This window comes from Scyliorhinus torazame, chromosome 10, assembly GCF_047496885.1.
Source record: "Scyliorhinus torazame isolate Kashiwa2021f chromosome 10, sScyTor2.1, whole genome shotgun sequence".
In the NCBI taxonomy this organism is placed as follows: Eukaryota; Metazoa; Chordata; class Chondrichthyes; order Carcharhiniformes; family Scyliorhinidae; genus Scyliorhinus; species Scyliorhinus torazame.
This window is the reverse complement of record NC_092716.1, coordinates 159048129-159073799: the sequence shown is the minus strand read 5'-3', so window position 1 is coordinate 159073799 and position 25671 is coordinate 159048129. Positions and strand designations below refer to the sequence as shown.

At 45.7% G+C, this 25671-nt stretch overlaps 1 protein-coding gene across 5 annotated transcripts in view; it reads left to right on the top strand.

The window, feature by feature from the left end:
• Positions 1-25671, top strand: part of LOC140430996 (activating molecule in BECN1-regulated autophagy protein 1-like) — a 629857-nt gene that overhangs the window by 509187 nt on the left and 94999 nt on the right. For all 5 annotated transcript variants that reach the window (XM_072518877.1, XM_072518876.1, XM_072518878.1 and 2 more), the window contains one exon: positions 21284-21373. In XM_072518877.1, the coding sequence (XP_072374978.1) occupies positions 21284-21373 (90 nt within the window). The remainder of the gene's footprint in view (positions 1-21283; positions 21374-25671) is intronic.

The following is a 25671-nucleotide window of genomic DNA, read 5'->3' as shown; positions in this document are numbered from 1 at the left end:
AAGATGCCATGAAAAATATATATATATTTTTTAAATAGTTTTTTATTGGGGTTTTCACAAAATATCAACAACAGAATGAAAAAGTAACCCAATAGAAATAAATACAGAACAAAGTAAAACAACCCCCGTGCCCCCTTCCCCCCTATACATCAATAATAAATTAACACCCTGAATTAACACATAGCAAATATATACACCCCCTCAGATCCCCCAGGGTAAATAAACAAAATAAAAAATAGAACCCCCCCCCCCCATCCCCTTCCCCCCCGCCGGGATTGCTGCTGCTGCTGACCATTGTCTACAGTTCTGCCAGGAAGTCCAAGAACGGTTGCCACCGCCTAAAGAACCCCTTAAGGCGAATTTCACCCTCTCCAATTTAATAAACCCCACCATATCGTTGATCCAGGATTCCACGCTTGGGGGCCTCGCATCCCTCCACTGAAGAAGAATCCTTCGCCGGGCTACCAGGGACGCAAAGGCCAGAATACCGACCGGCCTCTTTCGCCTCCTGCACTCCCGGCTCCCCTGCAACCCCAAATATTGCGAGCCCCCAGCCCGGTTTGACCCTGGATCCTACCACCCTCGACACCGTCCTCGCTACGCCCTTCCAAAATTCCTCCAGCGCTGGGCATGCACAGAACATATGGGTGTGATTTGATGGGCTCCCTAAGCACCTAACACACCTGTCCTGTCCCCCAAAGAACCGGCTCATCCTTGTCCCGGTCATGTGTGCCCTGTGCAGCACCTTTAACTGTATGAGGCTGAGCCTCGCGCACGAAAAGGAAGAGTTCACCCTCCCTAGGGCATCTGCCCACGTCCTCTCTTTGATCTCCTCTCCCAACTCCTCCTCCAACTTACCTTTCAACCCCACCACCGAGGCCTCCTCCTCCTGCATCACCTGGTAAGTGTCCGAGATCTTCCCCACTCCAACCCATATCCCCGAGAGCACCCTGTTCTGTATTGTGCGTGGCAGCAGCCGCGGGAATTCCACCACTTGTCGCCTGGCAAACGCCCTTACCTGTAAATATCTAAAGGTGTTCCCCAAGGGGAGCCCATACTTCTCCTCCAGGCCACCCAGGCTCGCGAACTTCCCGTCCACAAACAGGTCCCCCAACCTTCTTATCCCTGCCCTGTGCCACCCCGAAAACCCTCAGTCTATTCTCCCTGGGACAAACCGGTGGTTCCCCCGTATTGGGGCCCACACCAAGGCCCCAACGTCCCCTGTGCCGCCTCCACTTCCCCCAGATTTTGAGGGTAGCCGCCATAACCGGGCTCGTGGTATACCTCATTGGAGGGAGCAGCAGAGGCGCCTCCAGACTCGTACCCTCACAAGACGCCGTCTCCAGCCTCTTCAGTGCAGCCCCCTCCCCCTCCATCACCCACTCGCGCACCATCGCCGCATTGGCGGCCCAGTAGTACCCACAGAGGTTGGGCAATGCCAACCCCCCCCCCCATCCCTACTCCACTCCAGGAACACCCTTCTCACCCTCGGAGTCCCTCGTGCCCACACAAACCCCGTTATGCTCCTGTTGACCCGCCTAAAGAAGGCCTTTGGGATAAACATGGGGAGGCACTGGAACAGGAACAAAAACCTTGGGAGCACCGTCATCTTAACTGACTGCACCCTACCCGCCAGGGACAGCGGCAACGCGTCCCACCTCTTGAACTCCTCCTCCATTTGCTCCACCGACCTCGTGAAATTAAGTCTATGCAGTGCCCCCCAGCTCCTGGCCACCTGGACCCCCAAATACCTGAAGCTCCTCTCCGCCCTTTTTAGTGGGAGCTCGCCAATCCCCTTCTCCTGGTCCCCTGGCTGAACTACGAACAGCTCGCTCTTCCCCATGTTGAGCTGTACCCTGAGAATTCTCCGAACTCCCTGAGGATCCTCATTACCTCTGGCATTCCCCCCACCGGGTCCGCCACATATAGCAGCAAGTCGTCCGCATAGAGCGACACCCTATGCTCCTCCCATCCCGCACCAACCCCCTCCAGTTCCTCGACTCCCTCAGTGCCATAGCCAGGGGTTCAATCGCCAGTGCGAAGAGCAGGGGGCACAGGGGACACCCCTGCCTTGCCCCTCGATGCAACCAAAAGTACTCACACCTCTTGTTCGTGGCCACACTCGCCATCGGGACCTCGTACAACAACCGAACCCACCTGACAAACCCCTCCCCAAACCCGAACCTCTTCAGCACCTCCCACAAGTACCCCCACTCTACCCTATCGAAGGCCTTCTCAGTGTCCATCACCACCACTATCTCCGCCTCCCCCTCCCTCGCCGGCATCATAACGTTCAGGAGCCTCCGCACATTGGCGTTCAACTGCCTCCCCTTCACGAACTCCGTCTGGTCTTTGTGGATCACCTGCGGCACACAATCCTCAATTCTCGTGGCTAAGACCTTCGGCAGCACCTTGGCACCTACATTTAACAATGAAATCGGCCTCTCAGACCCACACCGCATTGTCCCGCTTGAGGATCAAGGAGATCAGTGCCCGGGACATCGTCGGGGGCAAAGTCCCCCCCCTCCCTTGCCTCATTGAAGGTCCTAACTAGCAACGGGCCAAACAGGTCCGCATATTTCTTGTAGAATTCGACCGGGAAACCGTCCGGCCCCAGTGCCTTCCCCACCTGCATGCTCCCTATCCCTTTGGCCAGCTCCTCCAGCCCAATTGGGGCCCCCAATCCCGCCACCAGTCCCTCCTCCACCTTCAGAATCCTCAATTGGTCCAGAAAGCGGCCCATCCCTCCCTCCCTCCAGTGGGGTCTCGGACCAATACAATTCCTCATAAAAGTCCCTGAAGACTCCATTGATGCCAACCACACTCCCTCCCCTATCCTTAACTCCCCCGATCTCCCTAGCTGCGTCCCGCTTCTGAAGCTGATGCGCCAGCATCCGACTTGCCTTTTCCCCATACTCATAAATCGCCCCCTGGGCCTTCCTCCACTGCACCTCCGCCTTCCTGGTGGTCAACAGGTCGAATTCGGCCTGGAGGATACGCCTCTTCCTCAACAGTCCCTCCTCAGGCACCTCCGCATACCTCCTGTCTACCGTCACCATCTCCTCCACCAGCCTCTCCCTCTCCCTCTGCTCTCTCCTCTCCTTGTGGACCCTAATGGAGATCAGCTCTCCCCTAACCACCGCCTTCAGCGCCTCCCATACCATCCCCACTTGGACCTCCCCGTTATCGTTGGCCTCCAGGTATCTCTCTATGCTTCCTCGGACCCGCTCACTCACCTCCTCGTCCGCCAACAGCCCCACCTCCAAGCGCCACAACGGGCTCTAGGTCTACCCAATGCGGGGCATGATCCGAAATGGCTATCGCCGAGTACTTGGTATCCTCTACTCTCGCTATCAGCGCCCTACTCAATAAAAAAGTCGATCCGGGAATAAGCCTTATGAACATGCGAGAAGAATGAAAATTCCCTAGCCCCCGGCCTTGCAAATCTCCAAGGGTCCACCCCTCCCATCTGGTCCATAAACCCCCTCAGCACCTTAGTTGCCGCCGGCTTCCTACCTGTCCTAGACCTGGAGTGATCCAGTGCCGGATCCAACACCGTGTTAAAGTCGCCGCCCCCCCACCCCACCCCATTATCAGGTCCCCCACTTCCAAGTCCGGGATCCGACTCAACATGCGCCGCATAAAACCCGCATCGTCCCAGTTCGGGGCATAGACATTGACCAGCACCACCCTCTCCCCTTGCAGCTTACCACTTACCATTACGTACCTGCCACCATTGTCTGTCACAATGCTCGATGCCTCGAACGACACCCTCTTTCCCACCAAGATCGCCACCCCCCGATTTTTGGCATCCAGCCCCGAGTGAAACACCTGACCTACCCGCCCCTTCCTCAATCTTACCTGGTCTGCCACCTTCAGGTGTGTCTCCTGGAGCATGACCACATCCGCCTTCAGCTCCTTCAGGTGCGCGAACACCCGGGCCTGCTTGACCGGCCCGTTCAGTCCCCTTACATTCCAGGTTATCAGCCGGATCAGGGTGCTACCCGCCCCCCTCCCCCGCCGACTAGCCATAACCCCTCCTTGGCCAGCCATGCACCCCACACCCGGCCCGTTCCCCACGGTGGCAGACCCCCGTCCCAACCCCCTCCACTCGCTCCAGATCACCCTTGACTATAGCAGCAGCAACCCGGTTCTCTCCCCCCCCCCCCCCAAGGCTCTCCACCTCCCCCTTCCATCCCAAGCACGGGAAACAACCCTCGCTTCCCCACCCCGGCCCCGCCCCCTCCAGCCTTCAGCACGGGAAAAAGCCCGTGCTTTCCACCTGCCCGGCCCCGCCACCTCTGACGCCGCTCCTTTTACAGGCCCAGTCCCTTCACCCCCGACTCGGGCCTCCCCCTCCCCCGCGGGGCCCCATCCCCCCTACCGGCCATCCACCCCTACTCCATTTACTTACCCCCCTCCAAGACAGACCCAACCAAAACAGTGCCCAACCCACCCTCACCGAACCAAGAAGAAATACGAGCCAAGAACCCCCCCTCAAAATGTTACACCCCAACAGCAATCCCCGACCACACATCCTGACCCTCAGTTTGTGTCCAGCTTCTCGGCCTGGACAAAGGCACATGCCTCCTCCGAAGACTCAAAATGACGGTGCCGGTCCTTGTAGGTGACCCACAGTCGCGCCGGCTGCAGCATGCCAAACTTCACTCCCTTCCTGTGTAGCCCTGCCTTCGCCCGATTGTACCCGGCCCTCTTCTTCGCCACCTCCGCACTCCAGTCCTGGTATATTCGAACCTCCGCCTTCTCCTACCTGCTGCTCCTCTCTTTCTTGGCCTACCTGAGCGCGCACTCGCGATCAGCAAACCGATGAAACAGCACCAGCACCGCCCGCGGTGGCCTGTTAACCTTGGGCTACCTCGCCAGCTCCAGGGGCCCCTGGAAGGACCCCGCTCCCATCAGCGAGTTTAACATGGTGACCACAGGCCCCCACGTCCGACCCCTCCGGGAGGCCCAGAATCCGCAAATTCTTCCGCCTCGACCAATTCTCCATCTCCTCGAACCGTTCCTGCCATTTCTTGTGGAGCCCCTCGTGCGCCTTTACCGCAAGGCCTAAGATCTTGTCCTTGTTGTCGGAGATTTTTTGTCAGATCTCGAGGATCGCCACCCCCTGGGCCGTCTGGGTCTCCAGCAGCTTGTCGATAGAAGCCTTCATCGGCTCCAGCAGGTCCGCTTTGATCTCCCTGAAGCAGCGCTGGATAACCTCCTGCTGCTCCTGCATCCATGCTGCCTGGTCCCCGCCCGCCACCATTTTGCTCTTCTTCCCTCGCACCTTCTTTGGGTTCACCACCACTTTTTTAGTCGCCCCGCTCCTGGTCCAAGCCATACACTGTCGGGGAACTATTGCAATCTCCTTCCCACACCGGGAAACGTAAAAAAAATGCCGTTGGGGGCCCTGAAAAGAGCCCAAAAGTCCGTCTTTAGCGGACGCTACCGAATGTGCGACTTAGCTCCGCGTAGCCACAACCGCAAGTCATGAAAAATATTTTACCAACAAGGGTTTAGATTAATGCGCTGCCTGAGAATCTGATGCAGGCAGATTCGATTGTGGCTTTTAATTTTAAATAATCATTATTGTCACAAGTAGGCTTACATGAAGTTACTACGCCACATTGCGGCACCTGTTCGGGTACGCGGAGGGAGAACCCGGAATGTCCAAATTACCTAGTGGATTTAGATAATTGCCTTAAGAGATGAAGATTGCAGGGCCATGGGGATAAAGTTGGACGAGCTGAGTTCTTGCTGAGAGTCAACATAGATATGATGGCCCGAATAACCTTCTGTGCTCGAACCATTCTATGATAATGATTGCAGTCATTTTTTTTTTTTTTTTAAACAACTTTTTTAAAATTTTAAGCTTTGACATTTTTATCACTTTTCCTGAAAGAAAGAAACTGGAACTGTTTCTCAAATTCTAATACTCTATACTGGTCACCATCTTTATAGGTTAAATCGAAGAAAGAGGGAGTCATCCTTTTGTTGAATATATTTTTGTAAATTTTTCCAATTAAGGAGCAATTTAGCGTGGCCAATCCACCTACCCTGCACATCTTTGAGTTGTGGGGATGAGACCCATGTCGACACGGGGAGAATGTGCAAACTCCACACGGACAGTGACCCGGGGCCGGGATCAAACCCGGATCCTCAGTGCCGTGAGGCAGCAGTGCTCACCACCGCCACCATGCCACCCCTGTTGAATGTATTTTTTTTACTTTATCAAGAGTTACAAAGCCAGAGCTCAAGAGTGTGGACAGGAGCAAGCCCCTCATTTAGCACCTTGCCTGCTCCAAAAACCTATTCAAATTGAATCCAATTCATGGTACCCACAAGAGAGACATACCAGATCCAGGCATTATACCTGACCTCATGCTCATCTTAGTCAAAAGGCCGAGAAACCTAGGGCAGCACGCTGGTGCAGTGGGTTAGCTCTGCTGCCTCACAGCGCCGAGATCCCAAGTTCGATCCCGACCCTGGGTCACTGTCCATGTGGAGTTTGCACATACTCCCCGTGTTTGCGTGGGCTTCGCCCCCACAACCCAAAAATGTGCAGGGTAAGTGGATTGGCCACACTAAATTGCCCCTTAATTGGAAAAAATGAATTGTGTACTCTAAAAAAATGTTTTTTAAAAGTCCGAGAAGCGATGCATGTATTTTAAATGCAAATTACATTTCACCGGTTTGTTCTAAGCATATTATTTATCAAAATCTCCTACTTCCAAAATAAAACCTTTAACAGGACTGTTGTCTAATTCTCCTCCTCCTTCTACTTGGAACTTACTTTGGTTCAAGGACCTATCATGATTCAGTGGGTAGCACCATTAACTGAATCTGACCCTTTGCATGAGGATTAATAGACATCCGCCATTAAATAGGTGAGAGGAAACTCTATCTCATCACGTAGGAGATCCCCTCTCCCAGTAGGTATCTTTGGAGAATATACTTTATCCGAATGGCAAAAGTAAATAGACCAAATGGATTTCCACAATTGGTCATTGATCAAATGTAAACTGTGGTGCGTATGGTACTTAGTTACATACATCGAGTGGGTACTAGGTGTGATCTTGTTTAGTGCTGCGTTAGCTAGTTTCCACTGGAATGGGAATGGCATTACTTCAAATTAGGAAGAGGGACTGGTTTGCTCTTTCCAATGGATATTATGCCACCTTTGCTGCAAGAGCATTCACTAACGCTACGATGCCAATCTCTTCTGATTCGCCTCTGGCTGGAAAGGATTCGTTCTTGGCTTCACAGTCAGCACTCCCAGGTATTAGAGATGTAGCATCTTTCCTCAACATTTTACCCTATCTCAGCTCCCTAAACTGCAAAACCAGCACCACTCTTGTTCTAACATTGTTAATTAACTATTAATTCACCACAAACTAAACTGATTCATGACGCGTAATGCTCACCATAATAAGCTTCTCTCAGATTATTTGGGGTCACGCATCTCTTTCCTTCTCCTTTATTTTTCTCTCTCTCCTCCCAAATATTGATGTGGAGATGCCGGCGTTGGACTGGGGTGAGCACAGTACGAAGTCTTACAACACCAGGTTTGTTTCGATGTCACTAGCTTTCGGAGCGCTGCTCCTTCCTCAGGTGAATGAAGAGGTCTGTTCCAGAAACACATATATAGACAAATTCAAAGATGCCAAACAATGCTTGGAATGCGAGCATTAGCAGGTGATTAAATCTTTACAGATCCAGAGATGGGGTAACCCCAGGTTAAAGAGGTGTGAATTGTACCAAGCCAGGACAGTTGGTAGGATTTCGCAGGCCAGATGATGGGGGATGAATGTAATGCGACATGAATCCCAGGTCTCAACCGGGGATTGCTGAGCTCCACCTATTCCTGTTGGAGGCTGAGACCTCTATCTTTGCATCCATTAATTCACATTCCTAAAATGTCAAAAATATTATCCACCATGTAACTTTTATTAGCATGTTAAATTATCAAATAAGAGCTGATGGATTTACTATTTTACTACGGAAAATTAATTGTAAGAGTCATGCGTATTTGTCACTGAAGTCACATTTGCTTGAGGGAAAAGGATGCAAATTGGATTTCTTGTAGCTTATTAAAAGTAAACCATAATCTTGGCACGAATAGGAAGTAAACAACAGTTTTGCCAGTATTTATAATGGCAAAAGATTGGTTAACATCTTGTGTGAAGAAACACGATCTGCTTCAGGTGGTGAACTATTTTGCAACTTTTGAAATTGAAAAACAAGCAGCTTTCCAGTTTGGAAATAATAGTGGGATGTCCTCTAACTCCAGTCCTACCTGGTTTCTTCCCATGCCCCTTGTTCCTGGTATTATTCATGGTATACTGTTGAAGATTTTCAGTATCTCACGAGATTGGTATTTAGACTGAAGATATATTTTGGTTCTTTGTTAAGGGGAAGAAAATGCATTTTAATTGGTTGAGGTGTCAGTTTAAACTTTTCAAAACAGTCATCTTATTAACAGAATAGTGCTTAAATCTTGATTGGTCCCCCTTCCCAACATCCTTCTGAACTGAATTGAAACCAAAGCCTTTCTCTTTGGATGAAAAAATCTTTCAAGACCAAAGCCAATGTTTCTATGTGCCACTATTCTTTACTTAAATTCACTCTGAATTGGTTTAGTTTGCCTTTTAGTGCAATGATTGCCTTGCAGAACCAGGTTCTATCCAAAAGCGCTGCTCTTCCATGGTAGTTTTCCTGGTTGATGAGATCTACCATGCAGAATTAGTGAAGTCTTGCGACACTAAAACTCAGTAGAAATTGGAGTTAAACTTCTCGGATGCAAACAAGAATCTTTATTGCCTCTATTTGATTACAATTGAGAGAAACTTAAATCTATTCTCAATAAAGTCCGGCTAGCAAAAGGGCTTAAAGAGAAGGAACTTATAAACAATTTAACTTACAAAATAATACAGAAATGGTTTCTTGCTTTCGGCAAAACAGCTTGCATTTACCTCAAGAGTTAGAGTGGAAAAGTGAAAATATGAAAATAAGGATAGCGAGTAGTTGGATCAAAGTATAGGATGGTCCTGGATAAAGATGGCCGTACGGACCATCATGTTTAAAGGAAATCTTATCAGTCTTGAGCCATCTATCTACACCTCTATGTCGTCCTAATTGGTTTGGGTTAGAATCAAATACATTTGATTTGATGGTTAGCTGTCAATCCTTAATCTGCAACATAAGTTCTGAATGTTTTATGTTTGAATATTTGTGTATGTTATGGAATGCGATTCTGTGTTATTATCAAGACTAGTTTCTACTGGTTTTCTGCTGACTTTGCCTTATCCACATTATGAACAATGGTGCCTTCATGTTGCTATGGTGCATGCTTCATCCTTGATCTGATTACTGGTACAGCTCATTTCATAATGTCAAACTGTCTTTGAAAATATGTTTCTGAGAACAATAGCTTTTTCATCTTGCTTCGTGAAAATGTTGTTTTAATCTCCAATTAGTTTATGCATGTGTCAGGCTTTTTATGTGTCTCTGTTGAAGCTATGTGTTTTATCATGACCTAAGGTTATGAGTGCTGAAATCCTCATTTTAAAATGGGGATTAAAACTGGGGCTTAATATTTACACTAAATAGCCTTCTTTTGCCTATCAGATCTATCAGGAAATAGTCGATTACTATCACTGGTGTAGTGATCTTTGTATATGAATATACATGATCAATGTATGTAAATGTAGTACAGTCATTTCAACACTAGATGTCTCATTATCAGATGGTATAAGAAAGACTTTCCCACTCTTTCTGAGAAAGTGTGCTTCAGGAGAGTGAACAGACAAGACATAGATTAGCTAGAGAGAGGGAGAAGTTATGTTATTTCATTATTACATTGTATAGTTAGTTAGTTATCTTTACTGTATTTTATACCTTTTACTAGTTGAGTATTAAGTACAAAGAACTCACAGAACATTATTATATTACTCATTAAATTAGTTCATCTTTAAAAGAAGACTATGTTTACTTCATCAACTCGACTGGTTCAAAGAATAATATATATATTACGGAAAATAATATAACACCTGGTGTGTTTTACTACTTCCTAAATATAAATGTATTATTTGTAACAGCTACTATAGGAAAATCTCTCTCCAAGGAGCAATCCATCACCTATTGGAGAAGAACTCTCTTAATACCATATAATATATTTAGCAAGGAGGAATTCCGCTATCAGATTAAACGAGCAATTTATTCAATCTACTAAATTAGCCGGTGATGTGCACATACATTTACCCTAATCAGTGGAAAGAGTACTTTCAATGATTTTTCTCACTAGTGGTTGCCTTGGTGATAAAGGGCTTTGGAGAAAGAAAAATTATAGATTATTTTTCTAAGAATGTAATATATTTTAATCCTATCTCTGTCCTCTCAGTTAATTCTTTGCACTTGGCCTGTATTTAATGGAACTGCACCAATATTACAATTTGCAGCTACAGATTGGTCTGTCAAGTTCAAAGTAGTACACCTCCTTGGAGCAAGATACCAGAGTTAGGTCAGCAAGGTACTAGATACAGTGTTGGTGATCTAACCTACTTGCTAGCCTCAACACTGCTTTCACAGTCTCGACACAAACAGATGGTCTGGGTGACAAAACGTTCTCCCTGTGCATCTTATGAAGCTCACACTGGCCTCCATAATGGCCTGTGTTCAAAGATAACCTGCTTGTGAACCTATGCAACACGCTTCAAGGAAGCTTAACCCCATCCCTCCAAAATATACCTGCTTCCCTTCAATGCATAACTAAATAGCTCTGACTTAAAAATATGACCAAAGTTTTTTTTAAAAACAAGTATTTTACCTGAATAGGAGTGGCAGTGGGCTATTAGAAAATTCTCTTTTCACAGAGTGAAAAAATATCAATACATCATCAGAGCTGCAACCTCATCCACTGATCTTAAAAAAAAAAACATGTTGAAGGAGAAAGAGGTGTACACACGGGCACACACTATTGCACAACGTGCACTGAAACTTTGTTTAAGGATGAAGAAAATAGATTTTCAATCTGCAATGATTTGAAATGAAAGACATTAAAATTCAAGGAGAAAATGCTGGAACATCTCAGCAGGTCTGGCAGCATCTGTAGGGAGAGAAAAAAGCTAACGTTTCGAGTCCAGATGACCCTTTGTCAAAGCTTTACTCTAAATTTAAAAAAAAGAAGAAACGTGCATCTCTTCCCCCAATGAGTTTTTAATTATATGTCTGCAAGGCTGTTGTAGGGCTTCCAAGTTATGAATTTGTTAAATTTAGTGCAAGTGGGTACTGCTTCTGCCTAGCTGTGATAGGGAATTCTCAGCAGTCATTGAGCCATCTTCAGTGTGGAGTTCAATCCAGTTAATCATCTTGGAACAAGAGTTTTTTTGTTCTGTCCATTTGCAGCCTGGTGTATTTTTGTTCAGTATTATTTGTTGGACTAAGCTTGATATGACCCATAAACATTCTATGTTTTGCTGTTCAGTTTTCAAACTGGCAATATTAAATTATATTCTGATGGATCACAATTGACTAAGTGATACACAGCATGTATTCAAATTGCACAAGATTGGCGGCTGCTATCACGTGTGCGTCCTCAAAAACCAATTGTTACCTTGCCTTGTACACATTTTTCGCAATAGCCAGCATGTTTCAAGTGTAGTTTCTCTTTGACATTGAGTTAGACCTCACCACTGCTTTTCTCAATCCTTCCACCAACTCTGTGTTGTCAAACTGCTTGTTCAGTATTCAGTCTGGGATGAACTAAACTTTCGTCCAGCTCACTATTTGGAAAATCGACGACAACGGTATCTATCTCATGTCACTGTTTGAATGAATGTCAATATTTATCAGATTGCCCTCGTGTGAAAGGCCTTGCATTCTTATCTTTGATAAAGATGCCGTGTACATACTAATAGCTGTACCATGCTTTACTGTTTGGACATAAGGCGGCACAGTGGTTAGCACTTCTGCCTCAGTGCCAAAGACCCAGGTTCAATTCCGACCTCGGGTAATTGTTTGTGTGGAGCTTGCACTTTCTCCCCGTGTCTGCATGGGTTTCCTCCGGGATCTCTGGTTTCCTTCCACAGTCCAAAGTTATGCAGGTTAGGTGGAATGACCAGGCTAAATTGCCCCTTAGTGTCCAAGGATTTGTAGTTTAGGTGGGGTTACAGGGAGTTGGCGGGTGAGTGGGCCTAGGTATGGTGCCCATTCAGAGGGTCAGTGCAGACTTGGTGGGGTGAATGGCCTCCTCCACTGTAGGAATTCTATGGTTCTATAGTGTCTAAACAGCATCAATCAGATGTGCAGTGATTCCAAATAGTTATAATTGCTCACACATGCAGTTATCACCAGTCGTAACAGCTGCCACTTTCTTCAAAAGCACTGATACTGTAACTTTTTCATTGTTGTATGGAATGTCTGTTTGTGAGAGAATGTCTCCTCGTGAAAGGAAGATCTGAAGGCTGATGGTGGGAGGGCGGATGAAATTACAATCTGAAGAACATCTCTCATCCCATTGTCCACAATGTTGATGGGTCTACAATCAATAAATCTCCACTTTCCAGTAGCATTGGTTATATAATGTTCTTGGCTTCATTCAGGAACCTGCAGCAATCCTCAATTTCTCCTAAGAGTACCTTTTAAGAAACTGATTTTGGTTTCTAATTTTGTTGCCTTGACTTCACATCGCTCTGTAACTTCTTTTAATCCCACCACTTATATCCTCTGTGATGGCACTTCACATGTCATCAATCCCATTCTGAAACCCGCGATTCTGAACTGAGTTTTTAAATTCCTCAATCCATCATCCAGTGAGAGAGTTTTGTTCCAAACTCTGCAACAGTGCCTGATTCTGCTCCTGTCATTACTGAAAACCTCATTCACACCAATGTCACTTGCTAACCTCCCAAATACCACTCTATATAAATTACAATTTGTCCAAAATTCTGCTGCTTGCAACCTATTCCACTCCTGCTTCCCTATAATCTTTGTTCTCTCTAACCTTCAATGGGTTTATGGAGAATTCACAAAAGGGTAAGTTCAAAAGTCTTGAGAGAAATGTCAAGGCTGTAGAGCAGAGTAATGATTTGTGTTTTAAAAAAAAAAAGCAGAATGCATGAGGAAGGGACAGAGCTTAAATATTGGGATATTAGTGACTGGGCCGGCATGGTAGCACAGTGGTTAGCACTGTTGCTTCACAGCGCCAGGGCTCCAGGTTCGATTCCTGGCTTGGATCACTGTCTGTGCAGAGTCTGCACTTTCTCCCTGTGTCTGCGTGGGTTTGAGATTTCCTCCCACAAGTCCCGAAAGACGTGCTGTTAGGTAATTTGGAAATTCTGAATTCCCCCCTGTGTACCCGAACAGGCACTGGAATGTGGCGACTAGGGGCTTTTCACAGTAACTTCATTGCAGTGTTACTGTAAGCCTACCTGTGACAATAAAGATTGTTATTATTTTTGTAAGAGAGCTTTGCTGGCTTCTCAAACAAATTCTGTGTTCCCTTATCTGTCTCTGCCTACTTTTGTTTTGTATACGTATTTACATGTTGATTGCCTTTTGGCTGCACCGCTCTTTTGGCTTTCAATTCTCCAGTGTGTCTGACCACATAGCTTTTGTATCTTAACTTCCTTCCTGTAGGTACTGCTTCCAGGTCAGAGGGACCTGTATTTCTTATTATCCAACCAAATTAGGTGCTGGTTTAGCACACTGGGCTAAATTGCTGGCTTTTAAAACAGACCAAGGCAAGCTAGCAGCACGGTTCGATTCCCGTACCAGCCTCCCCGAACAGGCGCCGGAATGTGGCGTCTAGGGGCTTTTCACAGTAACTTCATTGAAGCCTACTCGTGACAATAAGTGATTTTCATTTCATTTTCAAATTACAATTGATCCCTTTACTATTGATGCCAACACTTAGTCATTTTCAAACATTCTTAAAAACAATTACTGATTCCACAGACATGTTAAATGAATTACAGATTTTCTTTTGTGCTTCTTCTCAGTCAAATGTCATCACACTGGCATACCACATTTGCAGTAATAGTCTGCATTTTGCATGGTTTTCATAATCAATTTCTCAAGCAATCAATCAGGGAACAGATCTTGTATTGTGCAATTTGGCAGTTATCCAATAGCCTTGTTGTGAAGAAGCCTCAGGGGAAGAATAGTCATAACATAGTTGAGCATGAGAATGATTTAATGAAGCCTGATGCTTGGGTTTGAAATCTGGATAAGATTCAAAGGTATCGGGAGTACGTTGGCTAACTAAATGGGGAAACTGGACTAAAAGATATGCCACTAGACGAGCAATTTTATATATTTCAGGAATTAGTTCATAATTTGAAATGAATATTCATTCTCTTAAGGAGTAAAACCCCCAAGGGAAATGTTGTCTCGCCATGGCTAATAAACGAAGTTAAAGATAGTATTAGATTAAAGGACGAGGTTGTCAGAAAGAATAGTAAACCTGAAGATTGGGATGATTTCAAAATTCAGCAAAAGATGACTTAAAAATGGAAGAAATGAACAAGGAAATGAGAACAAGTTTGCTAATGATGTAAAAGTGGACTGTATAAGCTTTTGTAGGTGAATAAAAAGGATGAAATTTGCAAAAGTGACCATGGATCTCTTGGGGACAAAGTTAGAAGAAATGGGGAGTAAAGTAATGACGGAGCCATTAAACAAATATTTTGTATCTGGCTTCACGATAGAAGACACGAAAAGCATTCCCAAAATAGTGCGGAACCAAGGGTGTAGTGAAAATGAAGAAATTAAGGGAATGGGTATTTGTAAAAAAAATAGTACTGGAAAAATTAAACTCTTAACAAATCCACTGAACCTGATGGTTCACACTCTAGAATATCAAAAGAGGTGGCTATGGAGATAGTGGTGCATTGATTTGATCTTCCAAAATTCCCGAGGTTTTAAAATGGTCCCCAGGGATTAGAAGATAACAAACGCAAGTCTATTCTTCAAGAAATGCAAAAGGGAAAAAAATTGCAGAATTACAGACCAGTTAGCCTGCAATCAGTGCCCAGGGAAATGCTAGAAAATATTAATAGGGGCATGAAAACACGATATTGACAAAATCATCAAATGATTGGGCAGAGTCAATATGGATTTATAAAAGGGAAATCATGTCTGACACATCTGTTAGTTTTTTTGAGGATTTAACTAGCAGGGTGGATAAAGGGGATGGTGCATTTGAATTTTCAAAAAATATTCAATAATATGCCATACAAGAGGTTATTATGCAAAATTGGGACCCAGGGGATTAGAGATATAATGTTATCATGGACTGAAGATTATTTAATAGACAGAAAACAGCGAGTAGGAATAAACAGAAACATTCAGGATGGCAGGCTGCAAATACCAGGGTACCACAAGAATCAGTTCTTGAACCTCGACTATTTCTAATCTATATCACTGACTTCGATGACAGAACTGAGTGCAATTATCCAAATTTGCTGTTGGTACAAAGATGTCCAGTCATTGAATATATTCAAGTCGGAGATTAATAGAATTTTCGATACTAAAGGAATCAAGAGATGTGGAAATAATGCAGGAAGAGACAGCTGAGGTAGAAGGTAAATCTTGATGCTGGTGAATGGCAGAGTAGGGTCAAACGGCTAAATGGTCTCTTCCTGTCCCTATTTCACATGCTCTTTTGACTCCCATTCCCAAGGCATTGAATTCAAAATACTGTTCTCATTTACAAGTCCTTCCACAGCCTTGACAGCCCCAACCTCTGCGTTGTCTTGCAGCCTACATGTGAGGGAGCACTCTGATTTTCTGGCAGTGGCCTCAAGCTCTGTTGCAAGAGCCTTCAGATGTCTTGGCCATGCAGATTGAAGTACTCTCCCTTACTTACCTCTTCAAGTCTCCTCCAAACATTATTGAATATATTTTGGGCCTCCTCCTCTCATCACTTCTTGTTTTTGGTTCTATCCATACAATGAGAGTTAATTGCTTTTATTAAGATTTATAGGTGCAAGTAGCTTTGTTTCTGTAAAAGACATTATTGCTAGAAATGTATATATCTGACCATAATTTCCTCGTGTTTAATGAGATGTTGCATCCTTATGCCCTGCAGCTTTGCTTGAGCCATAATTCAACACTTGAGTTTTAAACACTCACTATTTCCTACAATAGGTATATGGTTTATCCATTGGGGAATTTTAAAGATAAAGGAGATCACTTTGTGGATTTCTAATCCCCTTCAATGTCTCGGTTTTTGTTAACAACAAACCACATTCCTCTGTGTTTATCAAAATGAGGGTGGATTAATTCAGTTCTAATTTCGACTCTAGTCATAGACACATTTTGGTTCATAGAATCCCTACAGTGCAGAAGGAGGCCTTTTGGCCCATCACGTCTGCACCAGCCCTCAGGTATAAAATGCATTTGTAGAATGCTGGATTGCTAACATTTTGGCAGGCACTTACTTTACTGCGCGAGCTTTTGAGATTTCTCCAAATAAAAGCATGTAAGTTAACAGTTTATTGCCATATATTTGCTCTGGAGTAAGTTAGTAAAGGTGGAATGTTTTGCTCAGAATATTGAGCTCGCCTCCTCACAAAATTAACAAACTTATCTGAAGTCATTGGAAAATACTTTGAATCTTACTGATGGATTTTGTCAAATGCGCATATTTCATGGTTTCTACAGCTCATGTCATGCACAGCCTTTTTGGTGATGTCACTTCCAATATGTGAGATGGGGAATGTCATGTTGGGTGTTCCGATACACAAACAAACCAACACGGTTGTAGATGGTACAACTCTGTTTTATTATTCTGTACAATAATAACTATTAACTTCTGGCTGTGGTTCGTACTTCACCGACTAACCTGTGGACCCAGCCCTAGCACTATCTTAGAGAGGCACTCAGCTCATGGTGTATGTCTGAGTGGCACGCTGTGAGCTCTGTGCTCTGAGCTATCTCCTGGGAGAATGTGCGGGAACTGTGGTGTTCCCTGTTTTATAGTGCATGTGCTCTCACTGGTGATTGGCTATGATGCTGTTTGTGTGTTGGTTGGTCCATCTACCTGCCCATCAGTGTGTGTGTGTGATTGCACGATGATATGTTAATATGGATATCATGACAGGGAGAGGAGAAAGAATTTAGAAAAACGTGACCTACCAAATTTGCTGAACCAAATAGCAGACTTAGCTCCGTGATGGTGCATTCACTCTGACTCTGTAGGGGATAACATTTTGGTATGGATAGAAGATTGCCGAGCTGACAGGAAACGGAAATTTGGCATAAATGGTTCTTTTTCTGATTGGCAGGATGTAACTGGTGGTGTGCAAATGTTATATGGTGCATTTTGGCAGGAAGAATAAAAAATAAACTTATTATCTAAATGGTGGGTTCTGAGATTCAGAGGGATCTGGGTGTACTCGTGTATGAATCACGAAAGGCTATTAATAGAATGTTATCATTTATTGTGAGGGAATTAATTACACAAGTAGGGAGGTTATGGAGATGTCAGACCACATCTGGAGTACAGTATTGGTCTCCTTATTTAAGGAAAGATGTTAAATATGCTAGAAGTGAAGATTTACTCGACTAAACTAGGAATGGGTGGGTTGTCTTATGAGGAAAGGTTGGACAGGCTAGGCTTGTATCTGTTGGAGTTTGGAAGAGTAATAGATGACTTGATTGATACATATAAGATCCTGAGGGCTCTTGACAAGGTGGATAGGGACAGGATGTTTCCTCTTGTGGGAGAGCTAAAATTAGGGATCACTGTTTAAAAATATGAGGTCACTCATTTAAGTCAGAGATGAGGTTAATTTTTTTTCTCTGAGGGTCATGATTCTTTGGAATTCTCTTCCTGCAAAGACAGTGGAAGCAGAGTCTTTGAATACCTTTAGGGTAGAGCTAGATAGATTCTTGATTAACAAGGGGGTGAAAGGTTATCATTTCTGTTCATGTTTTTAATTTCATATTCCACTGGTTACTGCTCTCCTATTAGGCCTTATCTCAGTTTTCCTTTACATGGGTGAGCAGGAATGTGAGGTGAGGTTATAATCAGATCAGCCATGATCTTATTGAACAACGGAGCAGACTTGAAGGACCGAGTGGCCTACTCCTGCTCCTGATTTATATGTTTGTATGTACGAATCAGAATGTTGGCAGTTCTAGTCCTACTCCAGAGATTTGAGCAAAAAATGTAGGCTGACATTTCAGCACAATACTAAAGCAGTAATTAGAAAAATAGTGATAAATTTCACAGAAATGAAAATCATGTTTTTGATCAGGTCAACCAATGTTGTAACCTATAATTATTTAGACAATGCAATATTCTTCAGGTTACTATTACATAATAATTGTAACAGCGTATTTATGTTGCACAACTACCGTAGATGACAGTGCTCTGTACAGGGTGACTGACGTTAAATCTCCTGAAGATTTGGCAGTTTAGTTTATTCCCTGCAAATCTACATTTTTTTAAATTGTCAAAAACAATTGACTGTTGTCAGTGTGCCCACCCCCATAGGATATAGCTTGATTATAAATGGAAAGTATGTAATGAAAACCCATAGGGCACAAATTTATATCCTACAACTGGGCTGACATGATTCCTCACAAGTATGAACAACAGCAAATGCTGTGGCATAAATCACATCCCACAGTTCTTAATCATGTACTTCTCTTATATCATTCATTACTGAAGAGGAAGCATTAGTTCGAAGCAAAGAATGGGAATGGACTTCTGTTGAATGTGAGCCAGTTCATGTCATTTTATATTATCTCCATTAAGTATAGTAAATGCTTTGTGAAGACAACATCTCGTGGTGTAACAGCTTTAATTTTTGTTTAATATTCACTTCTGTTAGAATTTAACAGCTTCCATTTCTGAGTAATCAGACGCAGATTATTTTCTCCTAAACGTCCAATAATCCTTTTGGAATTTTGATTATCTGATGAAGGTATAGCTGATTGGAGCACTCTGTTCTGGACTTTCAGTGTCTGCCACGTTACCCCTTATGAAGGAACAACTCAGTGGATGGGATTATGGAATTGACAAATTCATTTCTGTTCATGTTTTTAATTTCATATTCCACTGGTTACTGCTCTCATATTAGGTCTTATTTCAGTTTTCCTTTACATGCTGTGACATTTGTGCTCTCACAAATTTGGACTACAGGTGTTCAAGGTGCCAATAGATAATATTGTTTTTGACAATTTTTTAAAATGTAGATTTGCAGGGAATAAACTAAACTGTCAAATCTTCAGGAGATTTAACGTCAGTCACCCTGTACAGAGCAGTGGCATCTACGGTAGTTGTGCAACATAAATACGCTGTTACAATTATTATGTAATAGTAACCTGAAGAATATTGCATTGTCTAAATAATTATAGGTTACAACATTGGTTGACCTGATCAAAAACATGATTTTCATTTCTGTGAAATTTATCACTATTTTTCTAATTACTGCAAAGCATTACTTAAGCATCATTCTTGTCCATAACACTAATTCAACCAAATGATGCATGCTGGAAGGACCTTTGAAAATAAATTTGCAATTAATCCTGGTGGCGGGGGTTGCTGCAGATTGAATTGGTTTGAGAACGGGAAGGTGTGGCTGGCGGTTGGCCAGCAACTGGAAAGGAAAGAGGATACTGCAATATGGTCCAGTTTGAGAAGGATGGTTGGAGGCATGGGAATGCAGCAAATTAGCGTAGTCAGGTAGAGGAGAGTTTACTGCAGCTTAGTGTTTGGGAGAGGGACGAGTTTCTACAGATTAGAGGTGTTACTGATTAGAATGATCAGGATAGATTAGCTCAGTTTGGAGCTGTTAAATGGGTTGCTGCAGATTGGAGATGTTGGAGAGGACGAGGGAGAGTTAGAGTTTCTACCGATTGAGATAGTGTTGATAGGTTGTGACAGACTGGAGGAGGCTGGGAATGATTTCTGCTGGGTGAAGTGGAGATTTGTTTCTGCGTGGAAAAGGTTGAGCTCTTTGCAATCAGTTTTAGGTTATTTGTTTGGCATCAAAATTAACAGTTTGCACTGAGGTGCCTTTCTGAGCTAACTTTAACATATAGCCATTAGGCAGCCTCCATTCAGGTAGCACAGGCACAAAAATCATGCTGGTTGTGATTGTTGATTTATTGGGGGAATGCATTTATTTTTTTATAAATTTGGAGTATCCAAATTGCACCTTTTCTTCAATTAAGTGGCAATTTAGCATGGCCAATTCACCTACCCTGCACATCTTTTTGGGTTGTGGGGTGAGATCCACGCAGACACTGGGAAAGTGTGCAAACTTCAAATGGACAGTGACCAGGGCAGGGATCGAACCTAGGTCCTCAGCGCCATGTGACGGCAGTGCTGGGGAATGCATTTATGACCTTAGGAAAGCCATCAATATCATCACTTAAGTTCCATCTGAAAGCTAACGTGTAGGATTCAACAACAACCTATTTACATAGCATCTTTAATTAATAAAAAATCCAAAGGGCCTTAACAAGAAAAGAAAACTTGCAGAGTTCACATCAACAAATCTTTTAAGATGGAAGGACAAGTTGAGGAGTTTATTCAAAGGTATGTGGAATATTGGGCTTATAAATAGAGGCATAGCATACAAAAAAGGAAGGAACTTATGCAAAACTTCATAAAATCGCTGGTTAGCCCAGAGCTGGATAATTGTGGCCAATTTTAGGTACTGCACTTTAGGAAAGATGTCAAGAACTCAGAGCGTGTAGATGCAATTTAGGTGAATTGTATCAGGGCTAAGAGACTCCCATTATGCAGAGAAACTTGATTAATGGAAATTGATCTTAAAACAGAGATGGTTATGGAGAGATTTAACAGAGGCCCTCAAAGTTATGCAGGGTTTTGTTAGAGTAGGGAGGGCGAATCTGTTTCTACTGTCAAAAGAGTCAAAGAACACCAACTTAAGATATCCGACAAACGAATGGTGCAGTAGAGGGCAGGAGATGGAAATGAGGAATATTTTTTTAAGACAAGTTACGATCTGGAATGCGCTACCTGAAGGAGTCGTGAAAGCAGGTTCAACAGTAAAATTAAAAAAATAATTTCATAAATATTTGAAAAGGAAAACTTTTAACGAACAATGGGGAAAAAGCAGGGGATGATACTAACAAGATAGCACTTTTAAACAGCCATCTTAGGCATGATGGCTGAGTGGCCTCTCTTGCTCATTTCAAAATATGGACTCAATTCTGTGTTACGCATTTGAACTCAAGCATATGGAACTCAGTGGAAGATAACAGTGGCTCTTAACTGGTATATATTCTCTCTCCTTTTCAGTGCATCAAAATTGGAGACTGAACACAATTGGGAACAACTGTCGGAGCCTGTTTCCTCCCACCACAACAACAGGAACAATGAGAGACCTGGGTAAAACTAGCTCAAATTGTTTGCTTTGTGCATACATAGTTTTACTTTAGTTTTAGCTATTTGAACTCTTGCGGTGAAACACACAAGGCTATAATTATATACTTCAGAATGCACAAAAAGTAAAGAAAAGAACTGAACATTCATTTCCAAGAGCTGACACAGGCACAAGAGTAAAATGGAGGTTTTCTGTTGTAGTTCATTGTTTGCTAATGTATAGTTTGGGAACCAAGGGGGATGACAAGCAGCAGACCAGAACACTCATCAGTGGAGAATTGATAGATCTCAATTGATCAAGGCAAGAGGTTCAGAGTGATGGGTAGAATACAGATGTCATGGGGCTCAGGGAATCACTGAGGTGATAGGATTGGAGTGATATAGAACCCTTGAATTTTTTTACATTAAGATTGTTGTTGAAATGATTTACCACCTAGATACTTGCTAATTTGGAAAACAAATTGTATTGTTTTGTACATACAGGCTAGGAGAGCGGGCAAAGAAATGGCAGATGGAATACAATGAAAAAGTGTGAGGTTATGCACTTTGGTAGGAGGAATGGAGGAATAGACTATTTGCAAAATGGGAAAAGGCTTAGGAAATCAGAAGCACAAAGGGACTTGGGAGTCCTAGTTCAAGATTCTCTTAAGGTTAAGTTGGCAGTTAGGAAGGCAAATGCAATGTTTTTTTTTAAACAAACAATTTTATTGAGGTATTTTTTGGCATTGTAAACAGTTACAGATAACAGAAATGTGCAAACATCAATATAAAACCAATACTTCAATCAAACCATACTGCACATGCCCGCTCCTCTCCCCTAGACACGACCCGCCTATTTATCCCTCCTACTCCTCTAATCTCCGCCCCCCCCCCCCTCCCCGCTGACGTTCACTCCCCCGCGAAGAAGTCGATGAATGGTTGCCACCTTCGGGCGAACCCCAGTACAGATCCCCTCAAGGCGAGCTTAATTTTTTCCATACTCAGAAAACTTGACATGTCCGAAAGCCATAGTTCGGTCTTCGGGGCTTTTGAGTCCCTCCATGCCAGCAGTATTCACCGCCGGGCTATTAGGGAAGCAAAGGCCAGAACATCTGCCTCTTTCTCCCCCTGGACTCCCAGGTCTTCTGAAACCCCAAAAATTGCCACCCCTGGACTCATCACCACCCTTGTTTTCAGCACCCGGGATATGACCCCCGCAAATCCCTCCCAGTACCCCTAAGCTTAGGACGTGCCCAAAACATGTGAACATGGTTCGCTGGTCCTCCCACGCATTTAGCGCACTTGTCCTCTACCCAAAGAATTTGCTCATCCGAGCTACCGTCAGGTGGGCCCAGTGAACGACCTTAAATTGAATCAGGCCGAGCCTGGCACATGTTGCGATTGAGTTTACCCTACTCCGAGCTTCCGCCCACAGCCCGTCCTCCATCTCCCTGCCAAACTCCTCCCATTTGAGTTTCAGTTCCTCAGTCTGGGACTCTTCCCCCTTCATGAGCACCTTGTAGATATCCGAGACTCTAGCCTCTCCTCCTTCTCCTCTAGAGACTATTCTGTCCTGGATCCCTATTGGCGGGAGGTGTGGGAAGGATGGGACCTGTCTGCGTACAAAGTCCCGCATCTGTAAGTACCTAAAGTCATTTCCCCTTACCAGCCCAAATTTCTCCTCCAAGCCCCTCAAACTCGCAAAGCTCCCCTCCAGGAACATATCGCCCACCCCCGCCGCCGCCATGTTCGAAACCCTCCATCCATGTTCCCGGGGGTGAATCGATGATTATCACATAATGGAGCCCAGACAGACACACCCACCCCCCCCCCCCCCCCACATGCCTCCTCCACTTGCCCCATATCCGCAGGGCCGCCCCCACTACCGGGCTGGTGGAGTACCTGGCCGGCGACAGCGGTAGGAGAGCCGTGACCAGGGCTGCCAAACTGGTGCCCCTGCACAAAGCCGCCTCCACTCGCTCCCAGATAGACCCTGTACCCACCATCCACTTCCTTATCATGGCTATGTTAGCCGCCCAGTAGTAGTTGATCAGACTCGGCAATGCCAGTCCCCCCTCACTGCAGCTCCTTTCAAGCATCGCCGCCTTCACCCGTGGGGATTTTCCCGCCCAGACAAAGCTCATGATGATTTTGCCAGTCCTTTTGAAGAAGGACCGTGGGCTAAAGATCGGGAGGCACTGGAAGATGAACAGAAATCTAGGGAGGATTGTCATCTTTACAGTCTGCACCCTCCCTGCCTGTGACAGTGGGAGTGCATCCCATCTCCGAAACTCCCTCTTCATTTGTTCCACCACCCTAGTCAAATTTAACTTGTGCAACCTGCCCCAGTCTCGTGCCACCTGTATCCCCAAGTACCGGAAACTTTCCTCCACCAGCCTAAATGGCAGCTCCTTCAGTCTATTCTCCTGGCCCCTTGCCTGCACCACAAACATCTCACTCTTGGCCATATTTAATTTGTACCCTGAAAACTGGCCGAACTTCCTCAATGTTTCCAGTATATTTTCCATCCCGGCCAGTGGGTCCGACACGTACAGGAGCAGGTCGTCCGCATAGAGAGAGACCGTGGGCGGGATTCTCCACTCCCACGCCGAAGTGGCCGCGCCGTCGTGAACGCCGTCGAGGTTCACGACGGCGCGGAACGGCCCCGGTCCCAACCGATTCAGGCCCTGACAATGGGCCAGGATCGGGGCCGCGTCATCTACACGCGCCAGACCTTGTCGCCCGCGTAAAAGCGGCGCCGCATAGATGCCGCGGCCGGCGCCGCATAACGGGCGTCAGGCATGCGTGGTTGCCGTCATCTCTAAGTCCGCCCCGCAAGAAGATGGGGGCCGGATCTTGCGGGGCTGCGGAAGGAAGGAGGTCCTCCTTCAGAGAGGACGGCCCGACGATCGGTGGGCACCGATCGCGGGCCACCCCACATTCCAGGTAAAGCCCGGTGCAGGATCCCCCCTCGCCCCCCCCCACAGGCCGCCCCCCCAGCGTTCACGCACCGCCCACGACTGCAGCGACCAGGTGTGGACGGTGCCATGGGGGACCCGCCGTTTTGGCCTGGCCGCTCGGCCCATACGGGCCGCAGAATAGCGGGGGTGCCGGAGAATCGCCATTTTCGATGTCTCCGGCGATTCTCCGGCCTGCGGCCCGCGAAACTCGACCGGGCCATTCCCGCCGCTTGGGAGAATCGCGGGAGGGCGTCGGACCGGCATCCCCGGAAATTTTGGCGGCCCAGGCGATTCTCCCAACCGGCGTGGGAGTGGAGACTCGTGCCCCCTATGTTCCACCGCGCCACCCCCCCCCCCCCCCCCCCCCCCCCCCCCCCCCCCCCCAAGTCATTCCCTTCGCAGCTCTCAACGCCATCGCCAACGGCTCTATGGCCAGCGCGAACAGCAACGGGGAGAGCGGCACCCCTGTCTGGTCCCAGGGTGTAGTCTGAAATAATCTGACATTATCCTGTTCGTCCTAACGCTAGCTTTTGGGGCCTGGTACAATAGTCTGACCCAATTAACCAGTCCCTCCCTGAACCCAAACTGTCCAGGCACCTCCCACAAATAGCCCCACTCTACCCGGTCGAAGGCCTTCTCAGCGTCCATTGCCACCACTACCTCCACTTCCTTGCCCGTCGGGAGCATCATGATCACATTAAGCAATCTTCTCAAGTTAGCTGTCAGCTGCCTGCCTTTCACAAACCCTGTCTGATCGTCCCCAATCACCTCCGGTACGCAGTCCTCAATTCTAATCGCCAGGAGCTTGGCATCCACATTGATCAGGGAGATTGGCCTGTATGACCCGCAGGATTCCGGGTCCTTGTCCCGCTTCAGTATCAGTGAGATGGTGGCTTGCGACATCGTCGGTGGCAGGGTCACTCTGTCCCGTGCCTCATTAAAAACCCTTGTCAGGACCGGTCCCACTATCTCCGAGAACTTCTTGTAAAACTCTACTGGGTATCCATCCGTTCACGGGGCTTTCCCCGACTGCATGGCCTTTAGGCCCCCAATACCTCCTCCGCTCTAATCGGGGCCCCCAGCCCGTCTGCTAGTCCCCTGCCTACTTTTGGGAAGGTTGGTCCATCCAGGAACCTTTTCATCTCCTCCGGCTCTTCCGGGGGGTGGCAAATGCAATGTTAACATTCATGTCGCGAGGGCTAGAATACAAGAGTAGGAATGTACTTCTGAAGCTGTATAAGGCTCAGGTCAAACCCCATTTGGAGTATTGTGAGCTGTTTTGTGCCCCGTTTCTAAGGAAGGATGTACTGGCCTTTGAAAGGGTCCAGAGGAGGTTCAAAAGAATGATCCCTGGAGTGAAGAGCT